Genomic DNA, 15,402 nt, shown 5'->3' with positions numbered 1-15,402 from the left:
GGAGTTTGGGGTCCTTCGGAAAATTCTCTTTGAAATTAAAACCACTCGGGAGGAACTGAACCTTGCAAAAGTCCCGAAGACCAGACTGCGGTTCAAAAAAATTGCGCTCGTCATCGACGTCGTGTTCTTTGTGCTGTACTTAGCTGCTGTCACTACCTTCCTGTCTTATGCATACGATGTGTGGGCAAAACGGTACTTCCAGAGTTAATTTGTAGATACGTTCAAACATTATACTTGTGGTATATTATAACACAAATGTTTTAAATTCTTAGTGAAATAAATGTTTGCATTTCATTCTAGCTGTTGTGTTAAATGTTGTGCGGTGCGACTCTTTCATGCTTATTAATAATTTAATTTATTTAAATCACTCCTATTTACCTTTAACACTAATGTTTGTCAGATGTGAATGTTATGACCAATCTAAACAAACCATTATTCCACCTCAAAGCCATTGGTCAGTTGCAACACAGACAGGAAAAAAATGGAAGAAGAATGTTTAAAGTTTGTGCTTTGTATCGGCCAGTTTAGCAGCACTTTCTTGTGACTGACATGTTGATTGACACAGTTTTTTCTGTTATCATATAAATGTAATAATAATAATAAATGTTTAACTTTATTAGTTTAATTTGTGGTCATTTCATTTAGAAGAAAGACTGTCAAAGTTATTTATCTATTTTGATTTCAAAGCGTCAGGCAAAAGAGGTCTACGGGTAAAAAACAAATTAAATCATGCAGTGAGTGGCATTTGAATGTATTTTATATCAGTTATTGTCCCAAATTGGCTCGCTTAGTGGTTAAAGTTTGTACTGGTATATAACTCAACCTTCAGCCTTCCTGCTTTTTAAAAGCTGGGCGACTTTAAATTATATATATTTTTTCTCAGTATCCACAATTTCCTTCAAGCGAACGCAACACAATTAGCATCATATATGTCCAGCTCTACACATATTAGCAGTTTTTACAAATATTTACATATCCCTATATATCCCTATATCTGATTAGGTTTCCTCTGCGTGTTTCCTCTGCATGCTTACCCTCTCACTAAAAACATGCACTGTAGGATGATACTCCAGCCAGATGATTCTATTCTGACTCCACATCTGAAGATGGTGCCCACTGCTCTTTACGGTTTACCCCAGCGGAAACTAGTGGTGGCCGTACCGCCTTTGCTGTGCCCGATCCCATCAGACCTCGGAAGCTAAGCAGGGCAGGGCCTGGTCGGTACTTGGATGGGAGACCACAAACGGTCTGTTGTGGAGCAGAGGGAGCTGCAGGAGGAAGAGGAAGGAGGAGCTGAGGATGGTGGCCAGTGCAAGACACCACACTCTGAAACAGGGACAAACCCAGGAGGTGCTGCACCGTTTCAGAGGATCAGAGACAGAGGGCAGCCAGCCAGGTTTCTTCCAAGTGCTACAGTTTTCCCAACCTCCAAGATCATGCGGGTCAGGTTGACCCACAGTGGCAGCTCAGCGGCAGCAGCTCAGGACTGACACCTGAAAGCTATTTCGTTATAAACAATAAAACACTTACTTACTCATCTTACTACCACCAAGGCGTGAATGAATAATGACTACAGTATAGTGCTTTGAGAAACTGGGTAATACAGGCTTGTAAAGTGCAATTCAAGTGTAAGGAATTATTATTATTATTATTATCGAAGCATGGGTCAAAAGCAAAGGACACTTTTCCCTACAAATACAATAAAGTATATCTTAACCTTAACCATAAACATCTGTTGCACCTTTAAACTATTAATTTGTTGATGAGCTGAATGGACCTCAACAGTCGAGGCTCATTCTGGGCCATAAGTAAATATTACCCTCATAATCTCCATAGGCTTTTCAGAAAAATCAAATATTAAAGGTTTGAATGCTAAATACTGACGATTGTGCAGATTGTTTTGTTTTGTATAAATTGACCATTTTAATTACCACATAATCTTATTGTTGCTTTGTTTTCAAAAAGATTCTGAATGGGATTATTACTTCCAGCACCAGGGAGGCGGCTGGACTGAGAGGCTCTATATTTTTATATTCATAAAGGAGCTTGACCATATTAATGTCAAGGCCCATTACCAATCCAAATGGTTAAATAATCTGTAAAACAATCAAGCAATGATTGTTGACTCCGTCATGCATGGTATCATCTCAACACAGCTGCAGTATATCGCCTTTCAAACGTTGCCATTGATAATTACAGGCCCGTAAAGTGCTGTGATGTCAATCGAAACCCCGCCATGCATTGTGTTTGACTTTTCCACAGGTGATGGGGGAGAGTGGATGTCTCTCTGCACTGTGTATTTACTCACTGATTCAATCCATAGATGCACAATAGAACCACAAGGTCTTTTGGAACAGCCGAGAGAACAACCCCTGACTTTTTATTCAGAAGCATTCATAAGGTTTTTGCACTTCAGGTCGTGGAGGTTACAAAGACAGCTGGCTTAAGACCATTAGGACATAGAAAGGAAAGGATCGATCATGGCTGCACTCAGAAGTATAGCTCTTCTGACATTGATAGGTAAGACGCTGATTATTAATTGCTTTGTAAACCTGGTCATCGAGGGTCATGACCGAAAGGAAGGAGATCACGGGTACGAGTTTCCTCCGCAGGGTGGCTGGGCGCTGCCTTAGAAATAGGGTATGGAGCTCGGCCACCCGGAGGAAGTGCAAAATAGAGTCGCTTCTTCATGTCCAGAGGAGAGAGCAAACAGGCATCTGTTTCGGAGGCCTCCTGGACGACTCTCGAGAAAGGTATTGGGCATGTCACACCGGGAGACTGCCTCCACAACAAGGCTCTGGATGAGCGAAAGAAAATGGATGGAGGACTTCAATACTCTTTGGTTTATTTTCAGGTTCAAGGTTCAATAATGTTCTAAAACTGCTCATTTATATTGTGCAAGTGGCTGTATGACTGTTCTTGAATAGTGCTTTCTCTTTGCTGTATGTCCTCTACAGGTGCGTGCAGCTGCAAACCTCCGAGCTGCTCGTACTGGAAACTCTGGGAGCATCTGGACCTCCCCTCCAACAGTTATGTGGCGAACGTTCGTCCGGTTGAGGACTGGAAAAAGTTTACCGAAGTCTCCATTGACATGACCGTCTATGGCATTTTAAAAGTGGTCAGTGGGGCTAAAATGATGATACTGCTCTGAATTCTACTTCTGTTTTGATTTTGACCACATTTTTTAAACTGCTTTGTTTTGTTTCAGGATGAGAAGTCTCAAACTGTTAAAGGAGCATTCTGGGTCACTGTGGTATTTACTATTTTTTCTTTATAGACAAGGTTTGAAAAGGCCTAGAACACAGGGATCAATGCACGCATTATGGATCAGTGTGTGCAAACGATTCACCTTATTCCAGAAGTTCTCATGGATGCCACCATGAATTGTGCCTGGGACAGTCCAAATAGTGGCTGCAGATTTCAAGAGTAAATCTTTACTACACACAAAGGCATTTTCACGCATCCCAGAAAAACAAAAGAAGAAGGAACTTTATTTATATGGCACGTTTCATAGATAAAATCACAAAGTGCTTCACAAAGGTTGAGGTATACTTTATTAATACCCGTAGTGAAATTCATTCTCTGCATTTGATCCATCCTCAATGCCGCTGGGGCGACCTGTAGGAGCAGTGAGCTGCCAGCATGGGCCGGCGCTCGGGGACCCATCTCCATGATGTGGAGCCAGGCAGGTGGTCAGAAACACCTGGCTGGAAGATTCACCTATTGTACATGATTTTAGTGGTAGGGGAAACTGGAGTACCCGGAGGAAACCTATGCAGGTACGAGGAGAACATGCAAACTCCACACAGAAAGGCCCCGTCCCTGGTGGGAATCGAACCTGGACCTTCTAGCTGTGAAGCACAAGCGCTAACCGCTGTACTACCGTGCCGCCCAAAGAAAGAGAGGATCAACTAAGTATTACAAAACATAAAACATAAACAATCATAGCCTTGTCAACTAAAAGCTTGTCTGAGCAGCCGTGTCTTCAGCTGCTTTTCAAAAGAATCAACAGAGTCGGCCACACATAGCGACAGAGGAAGGTCATTCCACAATTTTGAAGCAACGGCTTCAAAGGACAAGTCTGTTTTTAAAGCGGGTCACTGGGACAGTGAGGAGGTTCTGGCCCAAGGAAGGGTGTGACGCAGGAGTTGGGCACAGACGGTCAGACACATATTTGGGAGCCTGACCATAAATTCTAAATTGATGGGGAGCCAGTGCAGAGAGTATAGAATCGGAGTAATGTGTGACCGTCTGCTTGATCTAACAGTGCAGTGTTGACTTGTTGGTGCAAATGAACTTTAATAAAGTTACCTTGAACATCATATTTTAGTGGCAAACATTTCCCCTCGCTTTCCACTTCGTGAACGGACTTCGCACTCTGTCGGAAGTGTCATTACAACAAAAGTGCTGATCCTTTGCAAAAAGAGGCAAAAGTGGGCGGGGTAGAATAAGGTGAATAGAGGCAAGTAAGTTTAAGTGTCCTCCTGCATACTATTGTGGGCAACCAAACATTTTCAAATTGATGTTTTTGTAGACTGCGGCTACTGCCGCAAGACTTTCTCTAATCCTCTATCCATATTGTCCTGAGCCTGAATTGTTTCTGTGCAGGGCTGGAAGAACGAGTTTTTGAGGTGGAAACCCACAGACTTCTGCGGCATCGACACCATCACTGTCCCTCGCTCAATGGTCTGGATCCCTGACTTACACATCGAAGAGGAGTAAGTCTGGCTTTTTTTTCTTGATGCAATAGGTTCAGAACGGTGGCAAAGTGGGTACTAGATTTAATCTGTTTAATCCCTGCAGTGTATCCGGACAGGTCAACTCAACGGAAGAGGAGAGGACAATAATATGCTTTAAATGAATATGCCTTCTTCTCTCTCCAGTGTTTCAGACACCAGCAGCATCCAAAACAGCCCATTTGTGAGCTTACATGCGAATGGTATTGCTATTGCCAGCTTCAGGCAGCTCATGACCTTCACCTGCCAACTGGACATCGGTCTGTTCCCCTTTGACGATCAGACGTGCGCCGTCACCTTTCGCTCCACGAGCTCAGACGGTTTGTTCAATAAATAACTTGTTTTTTGCTTCTTGAGGGCTGGGTGATGCAGACAGAAATATATTTACGGGAGATAATTTTCCTGACAATAATCTTGAGAATCTTTTGCAATATCCATTAACGTGCATGTAACTGTTAATTGTTTTAGTTTTGCTTGTAGTAAAAGGGAAATGACTCAAGTTCAGTTTTGGTCTGTGAACCTTAAGGACCATGTGCAAATGCCTTATTCTTACTAAAGTTTTTTACACTGGTTTTAGCTCCTCCTCCTTTCCGAGTCACAATGCCATTACGTGCCAACAGCATCAACAATTTCAGAGGGCATGATATTAGTTGGTGTAAGAAGCGAGAAGATTTATGCCCATCCACAGCTGCATTATTGTCACATCCAAGTCAATAATATCCTGTTTCAATCTCTTCCAGCTGCTGTCATGACTCTGACGACCATGTCTAATGGCACGCAGTTGACCAACTCCTCCAAGAATGTCATACTCACTCAAGGCGAGTGGGAGCTGTTGAACATCACGGTCACCGAAGGCGTGGCCCTGAATCCTTCCAACCAAACATACAGTAAACTGACATACAACGTAAGTGTTGGCATTGAGAGTAAGCAAAACTAAAATCACACCAAATTTGAATGGTTGCAGTTCGTCGAATCGCAAAGGTTTGACCTTGTATCACCTGCTAACCCTTGCATTTGTATCTAATAGTATTATGAATCATGATGTTTTTCTGGATCAAGTCAACAAATGTGCTATTTTATTTCATCTTTTTTGCTTGTAGTGAGAACATAATGTAGCTTTAATGACTTTGTGGAAACAGTAATTACACAGAAATTTCCACAAACTTTTCGTTTTATTACAAGTAACACAATTACTGTGTTATTATATGTTACAGTTGTCAAGATTATTTCATGATAATTAATTATTCTGAGTGTTAAAATTGCTGTACAGAGCTCATACTGCAGGGGTTATTCTCTGAGTCTCTGTCGCTGAGATATTATCTCTGAGCACAGGATCCCACCAGGGCTGTCTCTTCTCCCCCTAATTGTTTGTACTTGCACTGGAGCCCTTTCTGGGGTCATTAAGAACCAATCCACAAAGTTGAATGAAATTCTTAATTATATAATAACATGCAGTGAAATTTTTTTTGCACCGTCCAGCAGCCACAATAACAACAACATAGACAAGACAATATTACTACGGGAAGAGGAGCTATGTGTCAGATTTATTAAGCAGTCTAAGGTTTAAATAGAAACTAGTCTTTTTAATACAGCATCAGATTAATCAAAATCATAGTTAATTTAAAAAATAAACATTTTATTGATTATCAATAATGATCACAAATTTGGGCACAATTTATGAATGAACTTTGTCTAATGTTTCACAAATAGGCTTAAAAATAAAAGTCAACGGATTAAAATTCCATTTAATTTCAGGCATTGTGTTGTTGTGGATATAAATGTACCCGACAAATGTGCAGGCCCTTCGGCTGGTTTTGGTTTTCAACACATATGATGTGATAAATTTATATTAGTCTGCCACGATTTATGCGTTATTAGTTTTTGATTAATTGCACATGTTAGGTGATCATTTTGACAACCCTTATATAAACATGATAATTTCATATCTTGCAATTTTTTACTTTTGGTTATGAAATTGTGAAACTGTTGGACACCTACACTCTTCAGTAGAAATTAACCAATGAACTGCCTTCAATTCTGACCCATTTAAACCCTTTGTTTGTTTTGCAGGTGACGGTGAGCCGCAGGCCCATGCTGTACGTCATCAACTTCATTGTCCCTCTGATGTACTTCCTGATTCTGGATTTGGGCTCTTTCTTCATAAACGAGGCGCGGGGAGAGAAGCTGAATTTCAAAGTGACCATCCTCCTGTCTATCTCAGTGCTGCTGCTCATTCTTAAGGATATGCTGCCCTCTACTGAGAACACCCTGCCATGGATTGGTGAGTGAGGAGATGGTAGCCAACAGCTCCTCCTATTTAATCCAGTAGAGCATCACAATTAATACAACTGGACAGAAATAACAATTTTAATGGTCACAGTTCATAAATCACAAATTGGAAAGACTCCAGTTATTTAAGTAAATTGATTATATTTTGAAAACAACTAAACAATGTGTCACCTTTTGGTTTTGTCATTGATAAAACCTGATCCTGTTTAATGATTGTTTTTGGGGGCGGCATGCTGGCACAGCGGTTAGCACGCAATCCTCACAGCAAGAAGGTCTCGGGTTTGATTCTCACCTGGACGGGGCCTTTTCGTGAAGTTTGCATGTTCTCCCCGTGTCTGCGTTGGTTTCCTCCGGGTACTGTGGTTTCCCCTGAAAAATTAAAACATGTACAATAGGCCAGGATGAATGAGAGTGTGTTTGAGAGCACGAGTGTGGGACAGCGGAGGCTACAATCCGGAGGGGCGTGTTTACATGCATGAGTCCCATGTATGTTCATTAACATGTCCTGTCCCGATCAAGTAAACAAACAAATAAACAAAAAAAGAAATAATGCAGGTATTCCTCAATTAGTTTAGCAGTCCATTTCAGTATTTTATTTCTTAATGCAAAATGTGAACTGTAATGTTGATTTTGATTTTAAAGCATAAATCGTAAATGCAATCGTAACTATACATATCTAATTAGGTATTTACCAGAATTGTATTACCGATTACAGATTGTATTACCAGTAATTCAATCTTTTCAGTTTGAATTCACAGTCACCTGGCCGAGGTCATAATAATGAGCCGTAAGTGACCCTACGGCCCTCAGTTTCACCCCAGTTCAGGACAGTAAGTTAACAAGTAAGACTATATAAGAGGGTTTGACTATATCTAATCTAACTCCTCCCCTTAAGAGTGTTCCTTTCCGATTGCGAATACATTTCTGAACAATGACTGAGAGCTTACACAGTAATAGAAAATAAACAACTGTACATCCATCCATCCATCCATCCATCCATCCATCCATCCATCCATCCATCCATCCATCCGTCCATCCATCCATCCATCCATCCATCCATCCATTTTCTTTCACCTTTCCGTTGCCGGGTCATGGGGGCAGCTGTTGGAGTTGCCCAAAGCACATTGCACCAGCCCCTCATGGCTCCTCCTGCAGGTGGTGGGTCCACAGAAGGACGGCCTCATGGTTCTAACCGGGCCTGTTGGTCTCTCATAAGGGGCTTCTGAACCATGGGAGATCCTACCAGGGCCACGAAGCCCCCGACAACAGAGCTCCAGGATCAGTCGGGCGCTCAAACACCTCCAACACGTTAAGGTGGTGGTTCCAGGAGGGGTGTGCATGCAATATCTTTCAGATTTTTTTTTCAGTGAAAAGAAAGTTAGCTATACTTGTTTTTTTCAGCAAAAATGTGTTACTCTTATTTGAGCTCTTACTCCACATTGTTCTGACAACTCAGCTCTACTGGAATTATATGAAGCTTCACTGCTTGTGTCTTGTGCTTGTTTGCAGCTAGTTACTCCGTGGGCATCTTCGCTCTGGTGGGCATTAGCGTGTTGGAGGCCATGACGGTCGGTTTCCTGCTCAGCTTTGAAGAAAAGGTGAAAGATGAACCTCAAACTGGTTTAAACTGTGAGGAGGACTTTCAGCTGGAGAGAAACAACTCTAAAGGTGAGTTTGGAATAATAACAACTGTGCTGCTGCTGTTGCTGCTACTACTTACTTATCCTCTTTGTCACAGTTTGTAAATGCAGGGGAAAGCAGACGGAAGGATGACTAAATGGCTTAAATAAATATTATTTTGTATCTCCCAGCAGATCCTGTTGTTCTCCTGGCAGTGTCTGGTGAACTGACCAAGGTCAGCCCTCCTCCAGCCAGCACCACGATCGAGGTTGAGATCCTTAGGCAAATTCTCTCTGAAATTAAAACCACGCGGGAGGAACTGGGTCGTGCAAAAGTCCCAAAGACCAGACTGCGGTTCAAGAAAATTGCACTCATTATTGACGTTGGCTTCTTTGTCCTGTACTTCCTGGCTGTCCTTATCTTTATGTCTGTTGTTTATGATCAATGGGTAAAAAAATACATTATGCGCATTTGAGTGCGGTTCTCAACCTGGGAGGCGGGACTCAGGGTCCTCGGAAGTCTATATCATAAATATAAACTTCTAATAAAGAAGTCTGTATTATACATTTTAAGTAAATGAATACGTTTAATATCAATCTTGTTTTTTAATTTCAATCAGCCATTGTCTAAATCCAAAATGTACTTCCTGTTATTGAGTCAAAGATCCCAAGAAGGCCCCCAATAATCCATTCTTCAAAATTGTTAGTCATGTTGTACAGCTTTAAAATTAAGGAACAATCTTCATTCATTATCTTTTTAAAACGCATTTGTGCCTCTTCAAGGAAAAAAGCTCTTGACTGCATTTTGCCCTAATTTCATATATCCAAATCTTTATCCTGGCTTTGGAATTTTGCATTTGTCGCTAAGGCCAATTGAAGGCCAAATTATCGTACGGCACAACCTGAACTAGCACATATATAGATCCTGGTTCAGCTGTTCTGACAGAGCATTATTACATGGTCGTAGACTCAAAATGTGAGTAATATGGAAATTGTTTTTGAAAAGCCAAGATTTTAAAGTGTCAAAATGTGTATAATTGGTGCCCAACTACCAAGTAAACCATACTTGTTATTTAAAGTTTACTATATTCATTGTGTGGAATGCTGTGCAGTGTGACTTTAAAATAGGCTTTGTCATTCTTATTAGTATATTTACGTTTATATATGTGTGTTTTCTTCTGATGCAAATATACTAATCTAAAAAGACCACTAGGCTATTCCACCTCAAAGCTACTGGAAACTGAGATATGCACAACCTGTTGCAACCAGAAAATGTGCTCGAAGAAAGTTTGTACCTTTCCAATGACTTCAAATTACTCTTGATCGTCACCATTTATGCAATTTAAACTTTTCTCTGCTGTGATCTATAATAAAATATGAAGGCTTTTTTTGTTTTGTTTATTTTAAATAATTCAAAAACACTTATTATAACCCAATTTAAGCATTTACTGCTTCAATATTTGCTCACAAAAAGTAATTATTTTTACTCTACTACTACATTACAATTTTACTCCAGTAGCAGTAAAAAGTACTGTATAATAAAACTACTCTAAGAAGTACAATATTTTCTAAAAGTTTCTCAAGTAGGCGGTGAGTACTACACTACCCACCTCTGCTGAAAAGTGATGTGAAACCTGCAGTCATGCTCTCTCTTTCATCACAGGCCCGACTAAAAGTGATCAAGAAAGCGCTGAACACAGGTACTCGTGCCGTCAGGTAGATATGAAATCACATGATCTGTGCACGTGTCATGTGACAGTTCAAGCTCCGCTCGTGCACAGAAAAAAAGGAGTTTCAAATTTCCCGACAGAGCTTTCAAAAATAAATCTGCTTTCTTCTTTTTACCTAAAATCTATCGTAAGAATTTACAACACGGTGCTGATATTAACTGTATCGTTTAGCATGTAATAACACAGCTGCTTTGGAGAAGACTTTACTCTAAATGTGCAAGATTTCCAGCTTCTGTATTAATTTGTGCTTTTATTTTGAAGGCGCCGAACCCCTGTGGCATTAGCGGTAACATGACATTTCTGAAGCGAATCAGCTGGTAGTTTTCAGTCAGGTTTAGCTAGTAAAATGTCCATTATAGCAATCTACTCTAGCTTTTTTTTCCTATGACTAAGTATCGTTCCTGTTTACCCTCGGCCTTTTCCTCATGTGTCTCTTTCCAAGTGTAAATGCGAAGAGACTAGCTAATGTTTTTAGCTTGTTAGCTTCGTGTTAAGTGTAGCTCCCAGCTGCTGCTGCCTATTCTCCTGGTGCTGTCAGTGGAGCATCTTTGGGCCATTGTTTTTTGTTAAAGTAGGTGGAGGTAAGTGTGTTTTGCTTTTTTAAAAATCATGTGTTTATTTTGAGAAAATCTCTCAAAGAGCGTAGCTAAATGTCCCTGTTGAAAAGCAGCACCACTGCTGTAACAAGTTTCTCAACTGAACACTCCTCTCCACGATAATCCTAACATATTTACTATTCCTTTATGACATTTCCACATAAGGGATTATAAATGGCATTAACGGAAATAAACAGTTGGGCGTGCAGTCTGGAAATGTACATCTGTACATCTGTTGACAAATGATATGATCCATATGGTGTAATTTACTTTCTTTCCTGTCGCAGGATCTAGTTGTAAACAATGTTTGAATAAGATCTTGGTAAATACATGAATTAAACTCTCAACTCCAGCCAATTTTATAAGCCTGGTTTTAACAGACTCATGTCAGTGTTGCACAAAGGTCTCATGAACAAAAAATATCATTTTTCCTTATCATGTCATACAATGACATTTGACTGTTGATTTAATCTAAACTAGTATTTCATTTTCTCCTTTTGTCAAAGTTTTGTCTTTTGTCTAAAATGCAAACTCCAGTTCTACATCACTTCCTAATCCAGTGTAAAGACTTTGACTTTGTAGTAAATTAGGATTTGTGACACTTGTTTGGGTATTTTGCATTAAATGCAGCTATAAAGCTAAAAATGCACTTTAAAAGCTTACTCTAATACATGTTATTTGTAGGCCATATTTTCTGAAGAAAAATAGCTCCCACTGCTGCACATACAGAATTATGGAACAAGTATTCAACTTGTATGAAATTTACTATGAGCGATTGCAATTAAGGCTATAAAATTCTATCTGAACAGCAAAACAAAGTTAAGAAAGTTACCAAAAGGCACGGGGATCCACACAATCTACTGCAAGGCAGACTCGCAACTCTTTCAGTAATATTTGTTTGTAAATGTAACTATGTAACTGTTGTTTGTAGGAGCGCAGCACCGCAGCGATGGCCGGAGGAATCACCGAGACCGGAGAGCCCTACTCTGCCTTTGTGAGTGGCAGCCATCTTCCTTTATGTGCAGTTTATTCATATGACACCGTCTTCTGTGGCACCATGCTATGGTTAATTCATGGATGCTTTGTTCAGCTGTTTAGGCCTGACCTACTTTTTCCTCCCCACACTTTTTGAGCTTTCATACTAAAACATTGTCTCTTTGGTCATATCGTTATGGGAAAGAGTGGAATTTGAAACTCTATTTCGATATCATAGAATTACTAAACTTTTACCTTCTTGTCCTAACCTATAATAAGAATAGTGTAATCCAATTGTTCACAGAATCCTTATGAAAGAACAATTCTTTTTACATTTTTTGTCTGGTCACAGACTTCTGACAAAGATCATCTTTTAAAGTATTCATGAAAGGTCTCATTTTGAAAAGACCTTAAGTTGAATCTTTGGGACACCACAGAAACTTCAGAAGAATATTGATAGAGTTAAAATGAAGTGGTTAGGTCACCTTCAGGTACTCGTATTAATAGTGGGATATTTTATCATCGAATAAGCTTTAAATGCAGCTGAGCAGTCTTGATAAATGAGATTAATGTGCCATGAGTTTGAACAGGAAACCGTATCGCTGACGTTGGCTCTTTCCGACCTCTTGAAGATCAGCTTTGAGCGTTTGCTGCGTCAGCGACTGGTGACCATGGAGTCTTACAGTTACTCGTCAATCAGCAAAAATCTAATTTGCTTTCTGATGCATTTGAAATTGGTTTTGAACAGGAGTGCCTTAAGTGCCGCCTGGAGGCCAAGACCAGATTCAAATTCAGGCCCTCAGGTTCATATTTGTTGGCTTCTTGCCGAGTTTGCACACGTCTCTAGAAATGGTGCTGGAGATGTTTATGATACACAATTTTAACTTCAGTAAGCAACAAATAAGCTACAGTCAGGTCCAGAAGTTTTGTCTTATTAAGCTTGTAAAGACTTGTGGTAGTAACATAATATGAGAGTAGGGCTACACCATGAACAGGAAATGAGAGTGCGAGATGTATAGTAATTGCGACTCGATTTGTGATTTATATTTCATGATATAGGCTGATGTTTGGCTTTACCCAAATCTAAAAGCTTCTTGAAAGTAGTGACAAAAGCGTGCTGGAAAAGCAACAATAAAATGTCATCAAAACGGCATAAAAGAGCAACAAAAACGTAGCAGAAAGGCAACAAATGCACAACAAAAAAATGAGAAAAGAGTGATGAAAACGTGTCAAAAAAGCACAAAGAAAGCAATGAAAAAGCAACAATAATGCGACAAAAAAGAGACTCTTCAATAATGTGACATAAATGCGGCCACAACGCGACAAAATAGCTGTGATTAGTGTTTATAGGTTTTTCTAGATACATCACACAGGCCTATTTTGACCTATTTATGAGCTCCAGTCAAGAAACTTTTTTAGATTTGGGTAAAGTCGAACTGGAGAAAATGCACTCGGATAAGAGGTTAAGGGATCCAAATGACAAGGTTTAGTTCCATAATAAGACCCAAAACATAGACGAGGTGTTTTGTTGTTTGCAGAGGACATTATTTCATTTACATAACGTTGTATCTGTGACGCTGTTGTCCCTCATGTGTCCTGCAGGTGGGGCTGATCTACATGTTCAACCTGATCGTTGGCACCGGCGCCCTCACGATGCCCAAAGCCTTCGCCACGGCCGGATGGGTGGTCAGCATCGCCCTCATCTCGTTCTTAGGCTTCATGAGGTCAGCAAAAGAGAAACTGAAATAGAAATAACTGAAACTGAAATGGAAAGGTGTACCAGGCAGTGCAGTGTTTCATGGACTTCTACAATATGAAATGATGAGCTCCCTGGTAGGGCTGGGTGCTGTTAAATGATACCAGTATGGTGTAAAAAACAAGGTTTCGGTACGACTGGTAGAGAAAAAAATAAAAGTATCGAAAGCAGGTGCCGAAAATAAAAAATGTAAATCTGTGTATTCAAGTTTTTATGCTTTATGTGGGTAAAATTGAGGGAAAAAAAGAAAACATTGGGAGAAATTAGGACAAAAAAAAAGGGAACATTTGGGGCAAAATTGGGAACCTAACCTTAAGCCCTAACCCTAAGGTCTTGTGTCCCATTACATTATGTACTTACAACGTACTAATACAAGCTATTCCATTGTGTACTACATAGGTACAAGTTATTACAGATTGTTACAGAGCACATTATATTGTACTAAATTCAGTTAGGTACAATGTATCAAGGTAGTGTAAAATGAAGTGATAATGTTTTTTCCGGCCCTTTGTAGTTTCTTGGTTGTTTCACCTCTATATGACAAATATTTTAGTATAGGTATCAAAAAAAAAGTATTGTTCAGGTATTGGAATTGAAAACCAAGTATCGGTCACGGTACCCAGCCCTACTCCTTGGTCTAAAATACTTTGTTTGTTTTGTTGCAGTATTGTTGATGGAGATGGAGCTACAGAATAGACCCTAATCCTTTGCCATATTTAATACAGACTACATGAATAAATTATGTGACAGTAATTATTGCATCAGAAGCACATTGTGACACTTTTTGACAAGTAGAGTACAGGACATGTCAGCCTCGCTCACTGTGAAATTTGGATATTGCTATGATCACTACAAAGACAGACAACTCGGTGTGTAATAGTCTGTGTTGTTTGTTCAGTTACATGACCACGACGTTTGTGATCGAGGCGATGGCAGCGGCGAATGCTCAGCTTCGATGGAAGAGGAGGGAGCAGGAGGAGGTGAGGCTATTACGGTTCACATAAACACAGTGCCAGATCCTCCCACACATAAACAGGCTGGGAGACGTAAGGATGTAGGGAGTTTGTAGGTTCCAGTTTCTCCGTAACTTTTCCAGGTAACTCAAACTGTGATTAATGTTACATGGTGTTGTCTTGTCTTTACACCAGAGATTTTTTTTTCAGTCACATGAACACATTTCCTCATCGGCAAAGTTGATTTCTTAAGGCCGGTCCACATCTTTTCTATAATGTCCTGTCTAGACTGGGTTGGGCAGGTTTTCATTGGTGAGAGCAACAACATCGGACGTTGTGTTGGAGGCGCCGACTGTGTAGAGTCTACGATTTCCCTTTTCTCCTCACAAACTATTCCCGCTTCTCTAATCTGATTCTGTATAACTAGGGACGTTCATGATTAATCAGTTGTCCTCTCAACCCCCAGCTGAACCAAGAACATTTCTCTATAGTTTGGCTTTACCCTAAATCTAAAAGCTTCTTGAAAAAGGGGTCAAGATAGCAACAAAAACAAGATGGAAACGTGACAAAAAACGCACACAAAAGCAACAGAAAAGCTACAGAAAGTCAGGAAAAATGACAAAAAAGTGACAAAAATGCAACAAAAAGCCACAAAAGAGCCAGAGGAAAATTTAAAAAAAAAAAAAGTAATGAAAAATGTGGCAAAAATTTGACAAAAACACAACAAAAAAGTGATTAAAAAAACACA

The 15,402-nt window shown here is 40.0% G+C and overlaps 1 protein-coding gene across 2 annotated transcripts in view; it reads left to right on the top strand.

The window, feature by feature from the left end:
- Positions 1–10,672: 10,672 nt before the first annotated feature.
- The window catches only part of tmem104 (transmembrane protein 104), a 116,615-nt gene continuing 111,885 nt past the window's right edge, over positions 10,673–15,402 (top strand). Inside the window, exons 1-4 of one of the 2 annotated variants that reach the window (XM_079564487.1) lie at positions 10,673–10,949; positions 11,902–11,964; positions 13,548–13,669; positions 14,600–14,681. In XM_079564487.1, coding sequence (XP_079420613.1) covers positions 11,920–11,964; positions 13,548–13,669; positions 14,600–14,681 — 249 coding nt within the window. In that variant the 5' untranslated portion in view covers positions 10,673–10,949; positions 11,902–11,919. Of the gene's footprint in view, positions 10,962–11,901; positions 11,965–13,547; positions 13,670–14,599; positions 14,682–15,402 lie in introns of both variants that reach the window. The other variant, XM_079564488.1, reaches the window with a different exon arrangement.

The sequence above is a fragment of the Gobius niger genome (genome assembly GCF_951799975.1).
Source record: "Gobius niger genome assembly, chromosome: 10".
Taxonomy (NCBI): Eukaryota; Metazoa; Chordata; class Actinopteri; order Gobiiformes; family Gobiidae; genus Gobius; species Gobius niger.
Note: the sequence above shows the minus strand (reverse complement) of the source record. Positions and strands in the feature narration are given on the sequence as shown.